Source organism: Glandiceps talaboti, chromosome 20, assembly GCF_964340395.1.
Source record: "Glandiceps talaboti chromosome 20, keGlaTala1.1, whole genome shotgun sequence".
Taxonomy (NCBI): Eukaryota; Metazoa; Hemichordata; class Enteropneusta; family Spengelidae; genus Glandiceps; species Glandiceps talaboti.
The window spans coordinates 15884678-15905042 of NC_135568.1; the positions used below are offsets into that span (position 1 = coordinate 15884678).

At 37.9% G+C, this 20365-nt stretch overlaps 1 protein-coding gene across 1 annotated transcript; it reads left to right on the plus strand.

Moving 5' to 3' along the window:
- Window positions 1-9965: 9965 nt before the first annotated feature.
- Window positions 9966-12329, plus strand: LOC144451077 (uncharacterized). Its single transcript, XM_078141852.1, has 2 exons — window positions 9966-10082; window positions 11679-12329. Exon 2 carries the CDS (start codon window positions 11689-11691, stop codon window positions 12193-12195), a length of 507 nt encoding a protein of 168 aa, XP_077997978.1. The 5' UTR covers window positions 9966-10082; window positions 11679-11688; the 3' UTR covers window positions 12196-12329.
- Window positions 12330-20365: the final 8036 nt, after the last annotated feature.

Below are 20365 nucleotides of genomic sequence, written 5' to 3' on the forward strand. Positions count from 1 at the left end.
GCTTAAACCTATCAAATCCTGGTCTCGGCACCAAATTATGTGGGGGTAGGTTCGTAAGAGAGTGAAGGACACACCAGACGTTATGTTAGGGTACTAGAAAGCTACTGAAGAACTTTATTCAATCATAAGTATATCAAGATTACATGATGCGTATCGATGTGTATCTACAGGAAATGATCACATACTTTGGGAATGGTAAATAGCAACATATGTTTGGGGAATTTATGATTAATGATCAATGTTAGCACAAGAGATTGTTCAAGACTGCGTACCCCCCTATGCTTTATCTAAACTCCGATCCGGCGCAACACTAGTCTAATCGTAAACTGACATCGAGGGCCGAAGGCCCGATCTTGGGCCTTCGGCACTCGACCACTCTGGCCTTCGGCACTCGATATCAGTTTGCGATTATACTAGTGTTGCGCCGAATCGGAGTTTAGATAAAATGTAGGGGAAAAAAAGGCGCGAGTGACTGTTGACAGTTTAGGCTGCAGGTTGCTATTTTTACCCACTTTTCAAAATCAAAGAAACTTGTTGGCTGGCCACTGGGGGTAACTTATTGTGCAGGTCACATGCGAAATGCACTGTATTATTCGATAGAACCTATGTGCTGGGCTAACTGCACACATAATTTTGTGTATTATACCCCCACCCCTAAACTTGATGGCTATTTTAAAACAATGATTATAGTTAGCATATCATTGACCTCAGAAAATATCTCAATTCCACTATTACAATGTACTTTAAATGATTATATAACATTAACTATTTACTGTAACAGAGATGACAGTGGACCAACTTATCTCTAAAACAACTCTTACAGATAACAGGAAGTGGTCCTGTTGTTTTAAAAAACACCAAGTCAAGATTATGGCTGAAATCTATCTTATACAATCAAACTAGTCTGACTAGTTACACAAAGGCACCCACACACTACCCTGACCACAGTAAGATGACAACCAGTAGTTTACTAATACATCACTGAGGAACAGAAAGGAATAGTGGAACAGCCACAACCTTGAAAGTGAATAATGAATAATTGAATAATCAGTACATCCAGTAATTTTGTCTCTATTATTGTCCAAACAGACCTCCAAAAAATTAATCATCATCATCATAGTGAGGTTGACCACCATTGACTGAATACTTATGTGCTCATACAGATTATTTACGTTTATATGTATTCATTTGTCATTATTTTTTGCAAACTTATATATGTTTTGGATGATTATTATGATTTTATAAATAATTGTCGTTTGAACAACCCGCAAATTGACCCACAGTTAGGCCTGTCGACCCGCAAAATAACGATACTGCGAATTCCGTTAGTCTAGCTCAAATCACGACATCCATTAATTCCAATCTGGGTAAAGTGATTTCCTTGATTGGACCAAGGCGTTTTTTTTCCACTGCAAGCGATTATTTCGCGTCACGAACCAGGTACAGACTAGGCAGTGCAGCTGTATGCATCGGCGAAACAATGTAATTCGTATTGTTATCTGGAAAGTATTGATATGGCAATACATACCGTTGCGTGATTGAGATCCGATTCGATTTCACGCCATTTTAGTCACAATTTTTTGAGGTAAACATTCGTCGGATTTAATTTCATCTTGGTCGTTCAGATCACAACGTCATCAATCTACTTCCAAGATACAGACCCTTTGTTCAGAGAGAACCCACCTGTACTCGTTCAGTGAAAGTTTGGTCGAATTATTCCATCGAAGAATTGAAAGTTTCTTTTAAATGTACAGATTGGGATGTGTTTGTAAACTCAGCCGCTAATATTGACGAACTTGCAGATTCAGTCTGCAGTTACATTAACTGCTGCGTCAGGTGTAACATTTGTATCCAACAGTATGAAGTGACTTCTAAACCAGAAGAAACAAGCGTTCATACAACATTATATTGTTGAATTGAAACGGGTACAGACGTGCAGAGGTGATACATATCCAAGTGGGTCCTTTAGCGATGCAACGCGTTCACGAGATAAGAAATCGTTCCAAATGAACTACCAAACGAATGTAACCTTATTCATTTAGAGGGGTTGAAGATAAGAAATAAAACTTAGGAAGTAAATAGTAACACCCCAGCCATTAGCAGTAAAAAGCAAGACCAACGAAATTGAACAAATATATTTGACTTGAAGTTCAGCATACACATGAAAGCGCGCATGGAATGAACAAATAAATGATTCAGAATTGGAAGATGAAAAGAACACATATACTTCCAATGTCAAAATGTGAAACGAGACAAATGGAACTAAATTATTGAAATATTGTCAATTAATGTGAAAAGAAATAGATGACGTTTAAAGATAAAGTATACCGTCAATGTTGTGTGATGAATTGCCAATAAACGAATATTTCCGATCATAACAACGTAATTACTCAGCGTCAGGCCTGACTACACAATCACTCACTCAATCGTACCTCAGACCACTACGGGTCTGAGATCGTACTGAACCCTCAAACATACTTTTAACAGTAAATAACCCCAACTAAAAATACACTAGTTAAACTCTATAAAACAGCATATTCATCATAGCAACTCCAAGGGTGAAATAATAAGGCAAAGTATGAACATAATTTGGTTGGATACAAGGTTCACAATATTATAAGTTATGACAACAACTTTCTAAGAATCGGTGAGAAAACTTCAAGGCCACGTGAGGACAAGTGTAAATGCATTTTGACTTCATTTCAGAGTTCATAATGAAAATTGCAAAAAATATCCTGAATGGAAATACGTGTACGGCGTAATAAAAAAAATGTGTGATTCCGATTACATTCAGTTTTAAAATAGTTGGGTAGGTAGATTTTTTATTTTGTTGTATTGTATTTTTTCCATGTGTGAGTGTCTAGTTTAGGTTTTCCATTGTTTTCCAAATGGTCTCTGTGTTGTTTATTTCTTTCTATCAGATGTACAGCTATTACAGATTGGAAGAATATGTTCATATTGTATTTTAAGTTGGTGTCAGTTTCCGCACCCACTATTTCTTGCTAGACTTCACGATTTTCGCGATTTCGTTATTGTTTTCCTCAAATACGTAAAAAAAAAAGAAAAAAGGTTAGGGTGGGCGTGAATATCTAGGTGGGGTCGGGTAACCAAAGCCGATTTCATAAGGTCGAGGTCTAAGCGTTGGTACCAGTGTGTGAACTTAAGGGGAAATGACTACTGGTCATAAGGACCGACATGTAGCAAATGCTGCTGGTCCTTAAGGAAAACTGCTGGTCCATACTCAATGCAGTCCATGTTCACTACCTGTATCTACACCCCTCCCCCATTTGCAGACTAAATGATTTTGAACTTTAATATGATACAGCATATCTTTAGATATAAAAGTAAAAGAGAGTACAACGAATTGTTCACTATCCACTATTATTTCATAAAATTTCCACTCACAGAGTCAAAAGTAAATTTTGGATTCCCAACCAAGTAATTTTTGACTCTGTGAGTAGAGATTTTCATTTGTAACTATGAACCCAGCTAGAGACTGCATATTCATTCTGTTCTTATAGACTATAGTGGTCTGAGACTGAATGTATTCATTCCACCATAGAAATACAGATCCATAGATTGTAGATAATATGGGTGAATGAATGAATCAATAAATCTACATTATCTGCAATCTCTAAGAGATCACAGTCCTCTCCTTCCTCTCTGTACGATTCACTAAATTCTGAATCACATAATCCAAAGTCAGATTCATCGTCTTGGCAACAGCTGATGTAGCTTTCCAACTCTTATCGAACGTAGACCCACACATTCACATCATAGCAGAAAGTTTTATCGCGTAACTATCCCTCTTGAAAACTGTGTATTTGCTTTATTTCAATTTCCATCCACTCAGTGACACGGGGCGGTTTCGTCTTCCTTCGGTCTTTACATATGTAATGAAGCCCCCATAAAGCCCTACCCGTATACCCTACCGTGGTGTATTGAGTATCGTCTCTGACTGTTTGTGTAAGAAATCTGACCATGATGAAGAGAATGGCTAAACATGTCTTAAAGTGCGAGTTTTTTTGACGTGGGAACGTGATATGGTAACTGTACTATAATGTGTCATCCACTATGTACCCGTGTTTGGCATGATGCAGTAATTTTCCAGATACAACAATGGCAACAAAAATGCAACATTTCTAAGTCTACACGTTGATTACAACATGACAGGACGTACATTATCATATGCATCAAATTGAAAGCAATCAGACTACGCATTTTTTTTTACTGTTTTTACAAAAAAAAACTATCGTACTGGAGATATCTTACGAAGTGTACCTGCCTTCTTTATCAGTTAAAACGCCATTTTCGATCGCGGCAACAGACATGGGGAACTCCGGTAAATTGATCGGGAAACCCAATAACATTTACCGGCTATACCAGCCTTTAAAAAACAGTGTATGTTTCGTCTTTTTCTTCGGAAGCTCATTGCCGCCTTCTAAATATCGCCACATACTTTATAAATTCAACGTGGAACTGTCTCAAACACGTTAAAAGTTTCATACACTTCGAGCAGTAAACTTTACAACAATGATTAAATGAGTACGATATCATGGCGGAAAAAGACGTATGCGCTGAATGCGTAAAATGAGTCTGAATGTCTAAGACGCAGATGATTAGACGCTGCATGCTACGTCATGTAGACATGATATCAACATTGGCAACAACACGTAGCGAGCTAGCTCTGTGCCGCTTGACTTGAACGAGATGTCGAGAGTAAAATAGGTAACACAAGATCAGATTCATGTAGGTGAAATTGGATATATCTTTGAATAAATGTTATTATTTACTCCAAATTTCAATCGGTCATAAGGACCGATACGTTGTTGTAATTCTGAAAAACCGTCGGTCCGAACGGAAATCTGTTGGTCTCGGGCCGAAGGACCGGCGTTAATTTCGCACGCTGGATATCACCGATCTCGTGCTCACCTGAACACGGATGAGATCTAAAGGACGCCGCCAGCGTTACGCCTGTGTGATGGTAATCCTTTCGGATGTTTACACAGTATAGAAGTAGAATATGTTATTGTTAATTCTGTGCCCTTACAGAGGCTGCAATAGATGGGTATGCTCCCAAGAGAGATGTTGTGCCGAGGTCTGTGCCAGGAGTAATGATCGTACATCTATATGATCATGAAATTCCTTGTGGAAATCTAGGCAGTGCAGAGAGGGCGTAATATTATTTAACATAATGAGAAGCACAAGAAAATAACCATAGGGGGGGGGGGCAGGAAATTGATCCATTGATTCTTAAAAGTCGTCATTCAATGTTTTTTTGACATTGGAAATGAAATGAAAAAACTTTTATTTGAACTAAAGACAACGTAAAAGTTCTCTGGACATGATTGATAGTCCAATACACTACAGTCTATATTAACATTCAACCCCCGTTGACCCCGTGGTTTCGACCAATAGAAAGCTTCATAGTTCAGTTGCTACAACATGACAATGTTCTATTTCATGTTGAAAATGTCTTTGGTACTGATGGCAGGAGAACAATAACTAATATATAAGATTTACCGTGGCAGAAAACGACAAATCTCTTTTCTGTTTGTTGTCAAACAGTAGAGTGATATAATACAAACAGAAGAGCGATTTCGGTAAAGATTCCACTCCGTTAATTTACCTAACACTGACGAGCTAACAATTGCATATCAAACTACGGTCGGTATTGCATGGGCCCCAATTGCAAGTGATACTGTACATCAATACTCAAACCAGCCAATGGTTGATTTCTATGTGGGCTAGAGGTCGACAAGTGAGATCATGAATAAATTTGGCTCAGTTTTCATTGTATCGTAACTAATAGGGAACGTGCAATCCAGACTGAGCATGCTCAGACGCGAAGGATATATATGGGATTATCTGAGGTTATCGAAAAATCTAATCTGGTGCTACTGGTAAAATAAACCTTCCACAATGGTCAGGGTAACTATGAATTGATTATTTGTGGTTACCAACAATGTATCAACATTGTTTACAATACTAATTGATGAGTATTTATTATCACATTTCCCACGATGCAACACTCAACATGGCGGGTTTGCAAGTTCTCTATTACTAGTAATCATGCCGATGTTAACTCGACCTCTAACTCAGACTTATAGACTGTAGGAGTGTCACCTATGACCACCTTTTGTGATCTTCGATTCTTAGTCACAATACTTGTCAGAAGAGATGATTGATAATCTAACATTATCACATACCTCATGGTACTGTACCGATAAGTCGAGCCGCTCCGATTGTTTTTATTTGCGTCAGCAGCCTTGCGGGAATGATATATCACAACACCTGATAAAGCACACATAAAGGAAAATACGACAGGCCAACGCTTTAGATATGTACCGTCAGCTTTCAGTTATTTTACCCTTATGCATGCACTATGCTATTACCACCTTCTGAACTGTTTCTGACTGGCAAAGTTTAGAAGTCGTCGGGTACGCTTGTCCACACAAAGTGACTTAGATGCAGTTGTACTATAGGAATATCGTTGTTGTTGTTGTTGTTGTTGTTGTTGTTGTTGTTGTTGTTGTTGTTGGTGGTGGTGGTGGTGGTGGTGGCCAGTGTTCCCGCTAACTAAGGCTTATTTAATTTGCGCACTACTTGCGCAAGGTCTCCGTCTGCTCTCGCAGTCAAATTTCATGTTTTGCGCAACCTTATATCCAAGCATCAAGAATGAAACAGAAAATATGTACAAATTTATAATTAATGATTAAGTGAAATGTTACCATAGAGTTTTATTTCTCTCTATTCAGTATCCAAGAGCGATTTCGGTAAAGATTCCACTCCGTTAATTTACCTAACACACTGACGAGCTAACAATTGCATATCAAACTACGGTCGGTATTGCATGGGCCCCAATTGCAAGTGATACTGTACATCAATACTCAAACCAGCCAATGGTTGATTTCTATGTGGGCTAGAGGTCGACAAGTGAGATCATGAATAAATTTGGCTCAGTTTTCATTGTATCGTAACTAATAGGGAACGTGCAATCCAGACTGAGCATGCTCAGACGCGAAGGATATATATGGGATTATCTGAGGTTATCGAAAAATCTAATCTGGTGCTACTGGTAAAATAAACCTTCCACAATGGTCAGGGTAACTATGAATTGATTATTTGTGGTTACCAACAATGTATCAACATTGTTTACAATACTAATTGATGAGTATTTATTATCACATTTCCCACGATGCAACACTCAACATGGCGGGTTTGCAAGTTCTCTATTACTAGTAATCATGCCGATGTTAACTCGACCTCTAACTCAGACTTATAGACTGTAGGAGTGTCACCTATGACCACCTTTTGTGATCTTCGATTCTTAGTCACAATACTTGTCAGAAGAGATGATTGATAATCTAACATTATCACATACCTCATGGTACTGTACCGATAAGTCGAGCCGCTCCGATTGTTTTTATTTGCGTCAGCAGCCTTGCGGGAATGATATATCACAACACCTGATAAAGCACACATAAAGGAAAATACGACAGGCCAACGCTTTAGATATGTACCGTCAGCTTTCAGTTATTTTACCCTTATGCATGCACTATGCTATTACCACCTTCTGAACTGTTTCTGACTGGCAAAGTTTAGAAGTCGTCGGGTACGCTTGTCCACACAAAGTGACTTAGATGCAGTTGTACTATAGGAATATCGTTGTTGTTGTTGTTGTTGTTGTTGTTGTTGGTGGTGGTGGTGGTGGCCAGTGTTCCCGCTAACTAAGGCTTATTTAATTTGCGCACTACTTGCGCAAGGTCTCCGTCTGCTCTCGCAGTCAAATTTCATGTTTTGCGCAACCTTATATCCAAGCATCAAGAATGAAACAGAAAATATGTACAAATTTATAATTAATGATTAAGTGAAATGTTACCATAGAGTTTTATTTCTCTCTATTCAGTATCCAAGAGCAGGTAAAAAATGTTTGCTTCATATTGCAAATAAACATATGATTTTGCTTCCGATCTTCAGCAGAAAGGGGGGTACCCCTTCCGGACCATGCATCCCCCCCGCAGCCCCACCAGCGCTGCCGCCATGTCATGATGCCACCCTTTCCATTTGCTTTCTTCTCCTTACATGTAAGTTGCTCAATCCCCCCCCCAAAAAAAAAAAAAAAATAAATAAATAAATAAATAAATAGAGGGAACACTGGTCTTGGCCATAGGCACTTTGTACAGTTGTGTATGTTCCAATGAAACTGCTTAGGGAGCCTTCAGTATTTACAAGGGGCCGGAGGAAATCACACATGGTCTGTTCAGAAAAACATGACCCTCCCCCATCCTCCATTTGTTAAATGTGACCCTCCCCTTTGTCCCATTTTGTTAAACATGACCCTCCCCATCCCAAGTGCATAGACTGAACGTTAATCAATATGTATACATACAAACTAAATGATTTTCTATTAGAAAGCAATATATCATCATCATCATCATCATCATCATCATCATCATCATCATCATCATCATCATCATGATGACTGCTACCATCACCATAATATTTTAACAACAACATTCACGGACAGTGTGAGTGATAAGGTGAGATGGTACACTCAACAAGATGCATCGTTTTATTAAACAATTTTCTTACAATATATGTATTTTAATTTTTGTATTTTTGCATGTAAAGTACTCGTTAAAATAAATGTTGAGTGCTCATCTCACGTTTAAGTCTTAAAACACAAAACAAAGTCACAATAATTGAATCTTCAATTTGGTCACAAAACTACAGATTGTAAAATGTGACCCTCCCCCAAATATTTTAATGCAAAATATGACCCTCCCCCAAGAACAAGTTTGTAAAATGTGACACCCCCCCCCCCCCGATTCCTCCGGCCCCCCTGTAAATAATGGAGGCTCCCTTAATACACACCCTCACACGTTACTAGTCTAAGAGTAGCAGTGACATTTGACTTCAGAGTCCTCAGAGTTATAATTAGATGTATAGGTGTGGTCTTCCAAAGGAGAAATCTCACATTGTGTACTGGATGATTCTTAGATAGCAGGGCTTTTAACTTTAATCTTGATTTTGATGAGTTGACAGCATCACCATGATGGCTTCTGGTGAGGAGGATGTGTCCCCCTCATATACACTGAAAAAATAAGGACACGTAGAAGGTCATTTAGAGACATTGCATATCGTTGAAACTAGACATAATATATTTTTATTAAGCTTCACACTAGTTGAAAGAGAGATACACACACACACACACACACACACACACACACATAAATCTTCATTGCTGTCACTTGCCTCAAACGTCACCGCATACGAAAATAATGGAATGAAGCGCAAACAACAGACTAGTACTTGTTTCGACTACCCTTGTGGTCACGTGACTGAATATACGTGTTGATTAGCATTATGGATTGGGCATACTGCAAAGTTTGAGTGAAACGTCTTGGCCAGAAATGCTGTACTGTTTATCATTGTTCAAATGAAACTACTTGGTGCATAGTTAGGGACATGGAATATCAAACTATATACATAATTTTCAGCTGCACGTAGTGAAGCTACTTACCAAGTTTGCAAATTTTTGACCGGGAAGGGATGTTAAAGTTCCATCATATGCATATAAATGTGTTCAACACATCAGCACGTTTACGAAATTTTTGAGTAGTTCCCTCCCCGTCCATATTTCACTGAGTTCGGGAGGGTTATGTGCCAATAAACGAGGGGGCGTAGCCCACGAGATTTTGGCACATAACCCTACCGAACGAGTTGTCTATCTTACTTATACCAGGCATGATTGGCTCAAACGGATCTTTTCAAAATTGTGTGTAATTTGTTGCTTGCAAGTTGAGTGCTGAGCGCAACTTATAGGTCACACCCCCAAGAAAGAGTGGGTATGGCTCCATGTAACCAAAGGAAATCAAGGCTTCTGATTGGCCAAGTCGGTTTAGCCGTAGTATAAGTGAATGTAAAGCTTGTTTACGTTAACTATACCAGTATCAGAACATTTCAAACCCGTCAGATCGTGTTTGAGTTCACACTTTCAAAGGCTCACATCTGGTCATTTGGTTTGTCTGAAAGATAAACGTAAACCTAGCAGTTTTGGTGACAGAAACGCTGATCAAGTAAGTGAGTTATAATTATGCTATTACGTGGAAACCAAGCTTTCAGCTAACTAAGATAAACACAAACGTAAGATATTGTTATGAGGTGTTCTTATCAGCGATTCAAGTGACTTTGGTTTGATATTATTCTCACAGTAGAGTGGTGTGTCTGATGACTACCATGATCTTCCAGTGTACATTTTTTGAGACTTTCCGTGTTTACATTATCATGCGATGGAGTCTTGAATGCCGCATTGGTTAGAGTCGCTGGATAGGAATCTGCATGGCACAGGTTCAAGCCCTTTTGCTGACGTTTGTTTCTGAATGGCTAAATTCCTTGGGTAAGATTTGAACCACGGTTGTGTCTCAGTCATCCCAGCTGTATAATTGGGGACCTGGTAGGATACAGGTTGCAATGTGAATGCTTGAATCTGATTCGCTGATAAAAAGGCTGCAATGGATCCCCAGGAAGTTGAGGAGGTATAAAAGGCGATTGTGCCGCTATAGATCCATGTCAGAGGTAATTTAAAATTTGTAAAGTATTTTGAGTACTAAGTGAGAAAGTGCCATATAAAAACCAACATTATTATTATTAATTTTGTATTAGGATTACAGGGTGATTATATTTGCATAACAAAGACACAACTTTCATCAACTTATTAGCCTGTGTAATCTATCACATCGGACAATTGTAGATTTTTAATAGTGCGTGTCTAACTTGGTACAAACTAAAAGCCTGGATTCCACGATACTTTTGTCCTTCAACACTCACAGTATTTTAATAGTACAACTTTTTTTCTGGTGTGTTTGTCAATCTGATTAAAATCTGATGTAGATGTCGGGTAATCGTTCATTGTTATTTTACCTCGGTATTTTTGCTTGAATTGACCTTCGTGATACATCTTTACGTTTTCGTCTTGATGGCATAAAGGAGGCGGCCTTCATGAGAATGATCAAGATGAAGTACGTGAACAAAAGTTTCGGTGTGTGTGCAAGTGTGCAAGTGTGTGTGTGTGTGTGTGTGTGTGTGTCTGTGCGCGCGCGTATGTGTATGTGTTTGTGTGTCCATCCGTCCGTCCGTCCATCTGCATGATCTGTGTAAATGTGCATTAACGTTGTGTAAAGTTTTGCAGAAAAGATGATAGGTATAGTACAACTCAGAGACTTGGCCTGCTGACTCGACATTGTCAAGCCAGGTAGAGAAGTCTATAGGCTGGAAGTTAGAGAGATGGTTAGTTAGTGTCTAGTTAGTAGTTAGTGTCCAGTTAGCTAGTTAGTTAACTAGTTAGTTTGCTAGTTAGTTAGCTAGCTAGTTTGCTAGTTCTTAAACAATAAATTAGACTACGAGTCACTGCAATTGGTTTGGATCAGATCTCCTTATACTGATATATATATATATATATATATACCTATGAAGGATAAAAATAATAGCTCTGGGTTCATTTCATTCTACATGAAATGGGTACATTATAAATATTTTGTACGTTATAATTCTCAATTGATTTTTATGGAAGCATTTCCCAGTATTAGTTACGTTTTTCTTTCAAGTTTGAGATTTCACACAAGTTGTTGTCAGTCGTTTAATGTCATTTCTTATATTCAACTCCTACACAAAAGGAAAATAGGGATGCCATCGAACGAGGAAAAGCAAAAGGCACAGGAAGAAATGGAGATAGAAGAGAATGAAGAGATGAAAGAGCGAGATCTGATTCGGAAGTGTGAAGATCGCATATGTAAAACAGTTGCAGCCTATCGGAGTAGTTACAGACTGATGGGACGAACAAATACAGGCTTCAACATAGCAAAAGGGGTATTCGTAAGCACGGCTTTCGCTGCTGTCATTCCAGCAGTTCCTGTCGCTGTTGCACTCGTACCAATTGCAAGTGCTATTATTGAGATTATTCAGAATGCCACAAGTCTGGCTAAGAAACGTGACACATACAAGACTTTATACAAACAATACTATAACTTGCTTGTTTTAATACGATGTCGTGGAGCCGGTGTGGATATGACAAAATTATTGAAATATGTGGAAGCCAAAGTAAATGAAATCATTGAACAGGACATTTACAGTCCTCCTCTTGACAGATACATGACAAAGTACAAACTTGACAAGAGAGATTTGGAAACTTAAGTCCGTTTCAAGTCATAAGTCAGAAGGAAACGCCTTTGCATAGAAGACATGCTCCCCCCTTTCCCCTGTCACTAATGTATGTAATTACAATTAAAAAATTCCACTGAGGAGTGAAAATAGTTGAAGATTGGAGCAATTTTTGTACTCATTTGCCGAAGGTAATAATAGATGAAATCGAATTAAATCGAATCGTTTGAAATTTAGACCATGATGGTCAAGGTAAATATAATTATACTAAAAGACAGGTGATACCTGATAATACAGGGTTAGACACTTGAATTACATGAATGAGAGGTGACACCTGATAATACAGGGTTAGACACTTGAATTACGTGGGTGTCTCATGTTTCGTTTCTTGAGCCGTAATGTAAATATACCTTGAATAGTGGATGTATAGACATGCTTGGATATAACAACATATATTTTGAATAAAAATGCCTTTGTTCACGGACAGGTGAAATGCAATTATGTGTTTTTTTTAGCAAGATGTCTAAAAAAAGTGTGGACGAATATAGACGAAACGTTTTGGAAAGATTCCCATTACGAGGGCATTATATTTTGGTAGAGATCCATCGTTACCATGGCAATGGAAATAAGTCAAATTAAAATATTAAGCCTTTGTCAAAACGGAATAAATATATCTTTTGGTTTAGTTGAGGGGTGAATCCAGTGACAATTCCAGAAATGTATAGTTACCATGGCAACTATAAATGTTACCTGTAGTGTATGTTCTATTTTCACTTTGAGAACTGCTAAGTGTTGCATATGCTCTACTGGGAGCTCTTTATTCTACAACGGTGTTTTCGTGTACAATGAATTCGAACGCAACATAAAGAAAGTCATGTATGCTTTGTTGATTTTATGAGGAGCCAACTTTTTTTACTGAGCTAATACTGTGTAGGAGGGGGAAAGGTTTAAAGTTTCAATGGGGTCAAGGTTACCTTGAATTGGGGACACGGTTATAAATATCGCTGTGTCTGCTGGTTATAGCTCGATCTCTAGTTGTCTGCTAGATTTGTTTACAAGGGGACGTGCAGTGATCACGTGATACAACAAGCAAAAATACGGCTGTTGGTGAAATATACACATGTGTATCTGCAGGGCTCTCGACCAATCAGAATGCGAGATTGGTGACAGGTGACGTATAATAGAATTTATATTGTATCTGTTTTACTAGTTTAAGCAAGGAATGCGTGTTTGAGCTCAAGCACGCCAAGCAGCGCGTCAGCTGTCGCGAGCGCACTAAGCGTCGATTTCGCACAATGTCTATCCGTATACTTTCCTTTTCTTTATTCATTTTTGGAGTCTTCCATATTTATATAAAGTTTTCCGAAATGTTTCAGTTTTTTAAAAGGCCAGAAAGTGTACACGTACATAGATATAATATCAATTTTAATCATCCCATTTCTGGCCTTTATACCAAAATTACAAATATGTACTGTAAATAAATTTTAGAAGTAAGTACGTAAATGTGACTCATAGCTAACTTTGGCCTTTATTACCTGTATATTATTATCATTTTCGGATTTCATTAGAATTGGTGCCTCATGCCCCTGTCCCAATGAAAGATAGTTGTTTAAAATGTTGTTCAAATGCCCGCCTCCTATTCTCAGCACAGGTAAGCTTGCCATCCTCGACTTCACTCGGCTTTCGTGATCCCCAACATACCCGGGATATGCACACCCGTTTTCACGACAAATAATAAACAAAATTCAAACCCACATGACATTGCTATAATTACGCATCAGAAAATTTACATGCTTCATGGTAAGCATCGTAACAGTTTAACAACTTTAATACAGTGAAGTGATACGGTATTATTGCCCCACTTCGTCACTGGGTAAAACGTATACATTTCTATTTCGACCGACAGACGTACCATCTGCTCCAAATCCTATAAGTTTCTGCTTCCAACTTTCATCAACTTTGTCAGATAAAAATTATAGTTTTTGTCAAGATTTTGTTGAGTGGCGTGCCCTCGCCCTCACTGTACACTAATCATATACAGGTCAATGTATAGGTCGTCAGCATGGATACATTGTTGGAAACCCATTCACAATGCACTGCAGATAGAATCTAGAAATATCGATTTTTACGTAGGCAGTGAATGACACGGTGACAGTGTTGAAGGCAATTTTCTTCGTAGGCTTGGTCTATTTTTCATATTTTGAATCGACCACATACATTTCGGTATAAATTATAGATTATTACACTTGATAAATATATGAGAGTGCATCTATTTCCTGAGATGCCGAGCTAGATAAAGGATTACAAGCCTTGCAACAAACAGCAGTGAGTTATCGGGAGAAATCGCAAAAGAATACGGAAAAAAAGAGAAGGTTCGAGGTCAATATAATACTTCCTAAACTTATTCTAATCGAAAATCTAAAAAGATACGATTTCTCGTTATTCATCTGCACATTAGTGTGTGAAATTTCAAAATATGTCCATATTTGACGAAAATAAAACGATGACAAATATTTCATCTGTTTGTGAACTCCGTGTCCATTGTAAACCATTCTATTTTAAGGCTAAGAAAAAAATTGTTTTCTTGTGAGTTTGAATCACTTAAATACCCCGCCTCGATCTTTTTTCTCACGTTTGTCCATCCAATGCAGACTGCAGAGCCGAGGGAAACACAAAATAACTCTCCCTACATTAATTGCTACTTCAGGGAAGACACGGAAGGAAAAATAAATAAATAAATAAATAAATAAATAAATAAATAAATAAATAAATAAATAAATAAATACTGACAAAACATCAACAATAGAGTAATCACAAATCAGTATCAACAATAATGAATGTTTCGTAATATCAAGAATTAGTATGTTTTCTTATATGCAAATTAGTCACAATCCAAATACATGTACCCCCAAAGGGTTGAGACTGGTATGCGAGTAGTATATTTTTTATGTCCTAAAAATGCCATAATGTGCCTTCCGACCAGTAAAAAATCCATCTCACTGAAATGCTTAGGACTCACATTATTTACCGTGCAAACTGACAGAACAATCAAGAGAAAGGCAACAATTCCGACGATTTCTGAGTTGTATCTTGTTGCTTTGAACAATCTCGTTAGATGTTGAAATCTCCCTGACACTCTATTTGAACAGTTTATTTAAGTAACGCCCACATGGCTAATCTAGTTCCTGAAAGGGGCCGTATTACGTACTACAATGTACTTCATCATAGTGATGTCGCAGGCTGAGAGATGTAAGATCAACACGTTTTCTAGGAACCATAAGATAACGATCAAACCCTTTGACAAGGAGAGGGGCATTGCCATAATAAATACAAACAATTAATCATTATGGAATGTGAAAACCAACTTCTTAATGACAAATATTATGTCAAGCTACAACCAACGTACATTAAAGACTTAAGGAAACGTCATAAGGAAACTTGAATAGGTTGAGATAAATGAAAACGTAATACTGGTTGCCATGGATACGGTATCTATGTACACCAACACGTTGCACTATGCACAATGGGTTCGCCAGCTTCCCCAGAGATAGCCGAATTCGCATTCCACAAACTTGAGTGTCGCATCATTGAAAAATACATGGATAAAATATCACTCTGTACACGTTTCAGGGATGATATATTCATGCTCTTCCGTAGCACACAAGCTGAGCTTAATATTCTGAGTGAAAAGATAAATGATGTGCACCCAACATTAACAAGGCGAAAAAATGAGGTACACACGAACATGCAGTACATGAAGAAGATTTCCAAAACAAGTTGAAATTCTTCATTGACAAACTGACACAATGAGGATACAACGAATCAGAAGCGGTTCGCTCATTAAATGGAGTCCAATGTGAGAATAGAGAGACATATCTCGGACACCGATCGACACAAGATAACCCTCTACTAGTCATCAAAACAACACATAGTCCCAACATCAAAGCGTTCCAACTGAAAGACGCATTAAGAAAACACTGGGACTTGTTAGAAAATAATGTAACACTGGACCAATTCTACTCAACCAAACCAATCATAGCACCGAAAAGAAACGCAAATCTAAAAGAAAAACTAGTCACAACTAAAGTAAAGCCATCTGCCCCAAAAGGACTGAAAAAGCCAATCACAATATATGATTGAAATACTAGCATCTCTGATGAACAACTTTAAATCTTGAGCAAAACAAATGCGGGAACACTGTCTCGTTAGACAAAACTGCTACTGAGGAAGGACCCAACAGCCGGTTCGAAACGTCGTAAGAGAAGGGTCAACGAAGTATCGACCCGGGGACGTATCGCCAATTTCTTCCCTGCTAACCTAACCCTAACATCTGGGTCGATAACCTTGACAAAACAGTCACGTGACTAACTGACATTAAAACCATTTGATGACACCTTACAAAATATTTAAGTTCAAACTAGATTTGGAAGATACTTCCGCTAACTAAAAACTTGATCTACCAACCCATAGTTGGTTATCTGGTAAACGAAATGTTGATATAATGTTGACGGTGTTCGGAGTCCCCTCCCCTTTATTAAAATCTGTTTAACATAAACCATTTTATCTAGTTTGAAGTCTTTATGGTATATGTTAGCATCACCCTCCATTGATATACATTCAGAACATCTTGGAATAATTAAAATATTTGTTGATTTTCTCCATTCCATTTCACACCATATATGCTTGTGTTTGTTTCTGGTGTAACATTGTTTATCACATTTTCATATTTTTATGTACAGAAGCAAATGTACAATAAATTCTAAGTTATTGTTCCTTTAACTTGAAACTGTGTTAGGCTGTATATCACATTACAGCTACAAGAATATATTTGGATGTTGTGCATCATATCCCAGCTAAGTATTTTTTTCCTAGCAGCAATGGTCCGTCTCTTTTCCCCACCACCCACTTATATCCGGATGTTTTCAAGCAACTCCATTCGGCATCTTTTTTCCCCCAAATCTTCCAAGCCCCCCAGGAGATCAAATCCCCCCCCCCCTAAATTACGACGATTCCCTAAGGGCATAATCTTATCAAATCTTTAGTGGACATCAAGACTTGTAGTAAAATGATAAACTGCATGCGAGACGATGTATGTTGTGTAACTGGAACCATAAATTTTATTTATCAAAACCCTGATCAGTTCGGCCTCGAGGCATCACTCGACTACCCTAAATTTTACAAATCCCTCTACAGGAAAACTTGGAATGTTTATTCACTCACTATCTGGTTAATTGTCTAACATGAATTTGAAACAAAAAAGGGGACATTGTTTTCCAGACACGCTATCTTTTAAAATACTAAACATGTAGATTCATGACATTCTTCCATCTTATCTAAAAATGTGATGTCCTCATTTCTAAACTCTCTTATTCTCAGGAAAAATGATAACAATACCTATTGAAACGAGATGGCGTAAATTTATAAAAGCACGTCTAAATTATTGTCTTGACACACATGTTGACACCCATGTCAGCTATTGCAATAACATTTTCTCTAACTGGGTGTTTGCCAACATATATGTATAAACAGAGTCATGTCTGAACGACTCTGTTTATACATATATGTTGGCAAACACTGTAATTACAAATTCATGACAATCTCTTTACACACCCAATTCCATAAATAACCACTAACACTATCGCTTCAATTTTATCTCGAAACCGCCTCGTTTATTGTGCCTATCTGACCAACTGAGTGTTGTTGACACTGAACTACACAGTGTCCATATGGTCTTTGTACATTGAAGTGACTGGCTTCTAATGTGAACATTCCGACTCCCACACATTTGCACATTCACTGCTGCCATTTTGAGTTTTCCGAAAGTGAGAAGATTGCAACTCTGATTGTAAGTAATTATAAGCCATTCTAATATGTTCTACGACAGCAGTACGCACTACAATGTTTGTTTTCATTGTGCGTGTGTGCACCATGTATGTACGTGCACATGCATTTGCAAGAGAGTGCACTATGTGTTTGGACACCAGGAAGGTGATTGATATATATGCGTCGCACCACGACCACCATATACAAGGGTAGGTCTTATTCATCCCCGGTTAGCTTATAGGCTACATAATTGGATTTAGTTTATCGACGTGACACCAACATTCACTTGCGGAAGAAATCTTGTTTGAGCCTCCCATGTTTTCGTAGCATGTGGTCCATACAATGTAGATCGGACGACTGTTGCTACGTAATGTATGTAATACCATGAAAGTGTGTAATACTCATCTGTGGGTTATAATTCTATACATACTTATGCCATCTATTATCACTGAGATAACTAGAAATAGGCGCTGTGGTTGATTGGCAACAACAAAGATTTGCTCAAGTTGACGAGATGAAATTTTTGTTTGCATTTGTAGCACAACTGTGCTGCTGATAAGGTTCAGTAATGCTATAGGCATGATGCGGTGAGTGTGTGTGTGTGTGTGTGTGTGTGTGTGTGTGTGTGTCCGTCCGTTTGTGAATGTGCATTGACGTTCTGTGAAGTTGAGTGGAATAGATGATAGGTATATTATAGTAGAACTTAGAGACTTGCTCACTCGACATTGTCAAGCCAGGTAGAGAAGTCACTAAGTTGGTATATAGAGAGATAATTAGTTACTTAGCTAGTTAGCTAGTTAGTTAGCTAGTTAGCTAGTTAGTTAGTTACTTATAATTAGATAAACAATACATTAAGCAATCGGGTCACTGAAAATGGTTTGGGTTCTTATATATATATATATATATGTGTGTGTGTGTGTGTGTGTGTGTGTGTATATATATATATATATATATATATATATATATATATATATATATATATATATATATATATATATATATATATATGTAGTAGACTGATGATCGCACTATGCGTGAAACTCCGAGTTACAACCAAGAAAGAGTTCCAGAACTATCAAAACTATTGCGCTCTGCCACTGCGGTATAGAGCCAACACCTAAACAGAAGTTCCTGAAATCTAGAGAGTTTTTTCCGTTTGTTGGGTCGTCAGAACTATGTATAACTTCAGACATCAGACCGTAGACGAATGGAACCTGTTACAAATGGGGAAAGTAAACAACTGAATTGGATTAATAACACTTGGCACAGCATGTTAGAAGTACAGAGAATTGTATTACATTCCATCATTTGATAAGAACAGTACTAGTATTATGGCCACTTTACATTCAAGTTCATGTTTAGAAACAAATTTCCAGTTCCCCTGGCATTTCATATACACATAAAGGGGCCATAAAACTGTTCTTATCAAACCATGGTGTGTAATACAAGTCTCTGCTGTTTCAACATTCTGAGCCAAGTGTTATTAATCCAATTGATGTCGGCAGTTGTACTTGACGAACGCAGACATCAACCAATTTCTTGCGACTTGGATGATAAGCCCCCAACCCAAGCAAGGCATTACACTTATTGTAGACATTGCCTCATTTACTGGTACCTGCAACCACAGACAAGTAACGAAAGTTTCTTACTTGTCTGTGTTGCAACTCTCGGTTTTAAATCATCCGACATAGTTTTGAGGATTATCTGATGCCAAATTCTAGACGGGTTCTATGTTTAGACACGATGAGATTCATCGTACACAAATATAAACAACACTACAGTCTATACGTGATCTTGTCAAGGAAAGTTAACGAGGTGGGTACATGATGAGCCGATCGTCCAATTGTATTGGCAACTTTTAGAGGCATCGCAGGAATTTCCTGGACGGCAACGTACCGATGTTGCCAGCTAATTAGTGCGAAATATTGACAGTTCAAATGACAATTACCGAGACACATGTCTATTTTGTAACTGATGTGGCCGCATGCCGACTCAATACAAACTCATTTTGGCATTTCTTATGTTATAATGTGTAGGCCTAAAACAAATGGTTTGGTTCCGAGAAAAAAATAATAAAATCGCAAAAATTGTGAAGTCTCACGAGAAATTGTGGATACGGAAACTGACATAGACTTAAAAATACAATATAAAACTGTTCTTCCAAATTGTATAATAATGTTAGTTCTTAAATAGCCTTTCCCACTCTGTGCTCATATTGCAACCTCTATCCTACCAGGTCCCCCAATGATACAGCTGGGTAGGCTGAGGCACTGTTGGGTATTTTATGCAATTTTGGCAATATTGGGTACATATACTTTCTGAAGGGGTGACTGCTTGTTTTGTCATGGGTGTAAGAACAATAAAATGATTGAAATGAAGA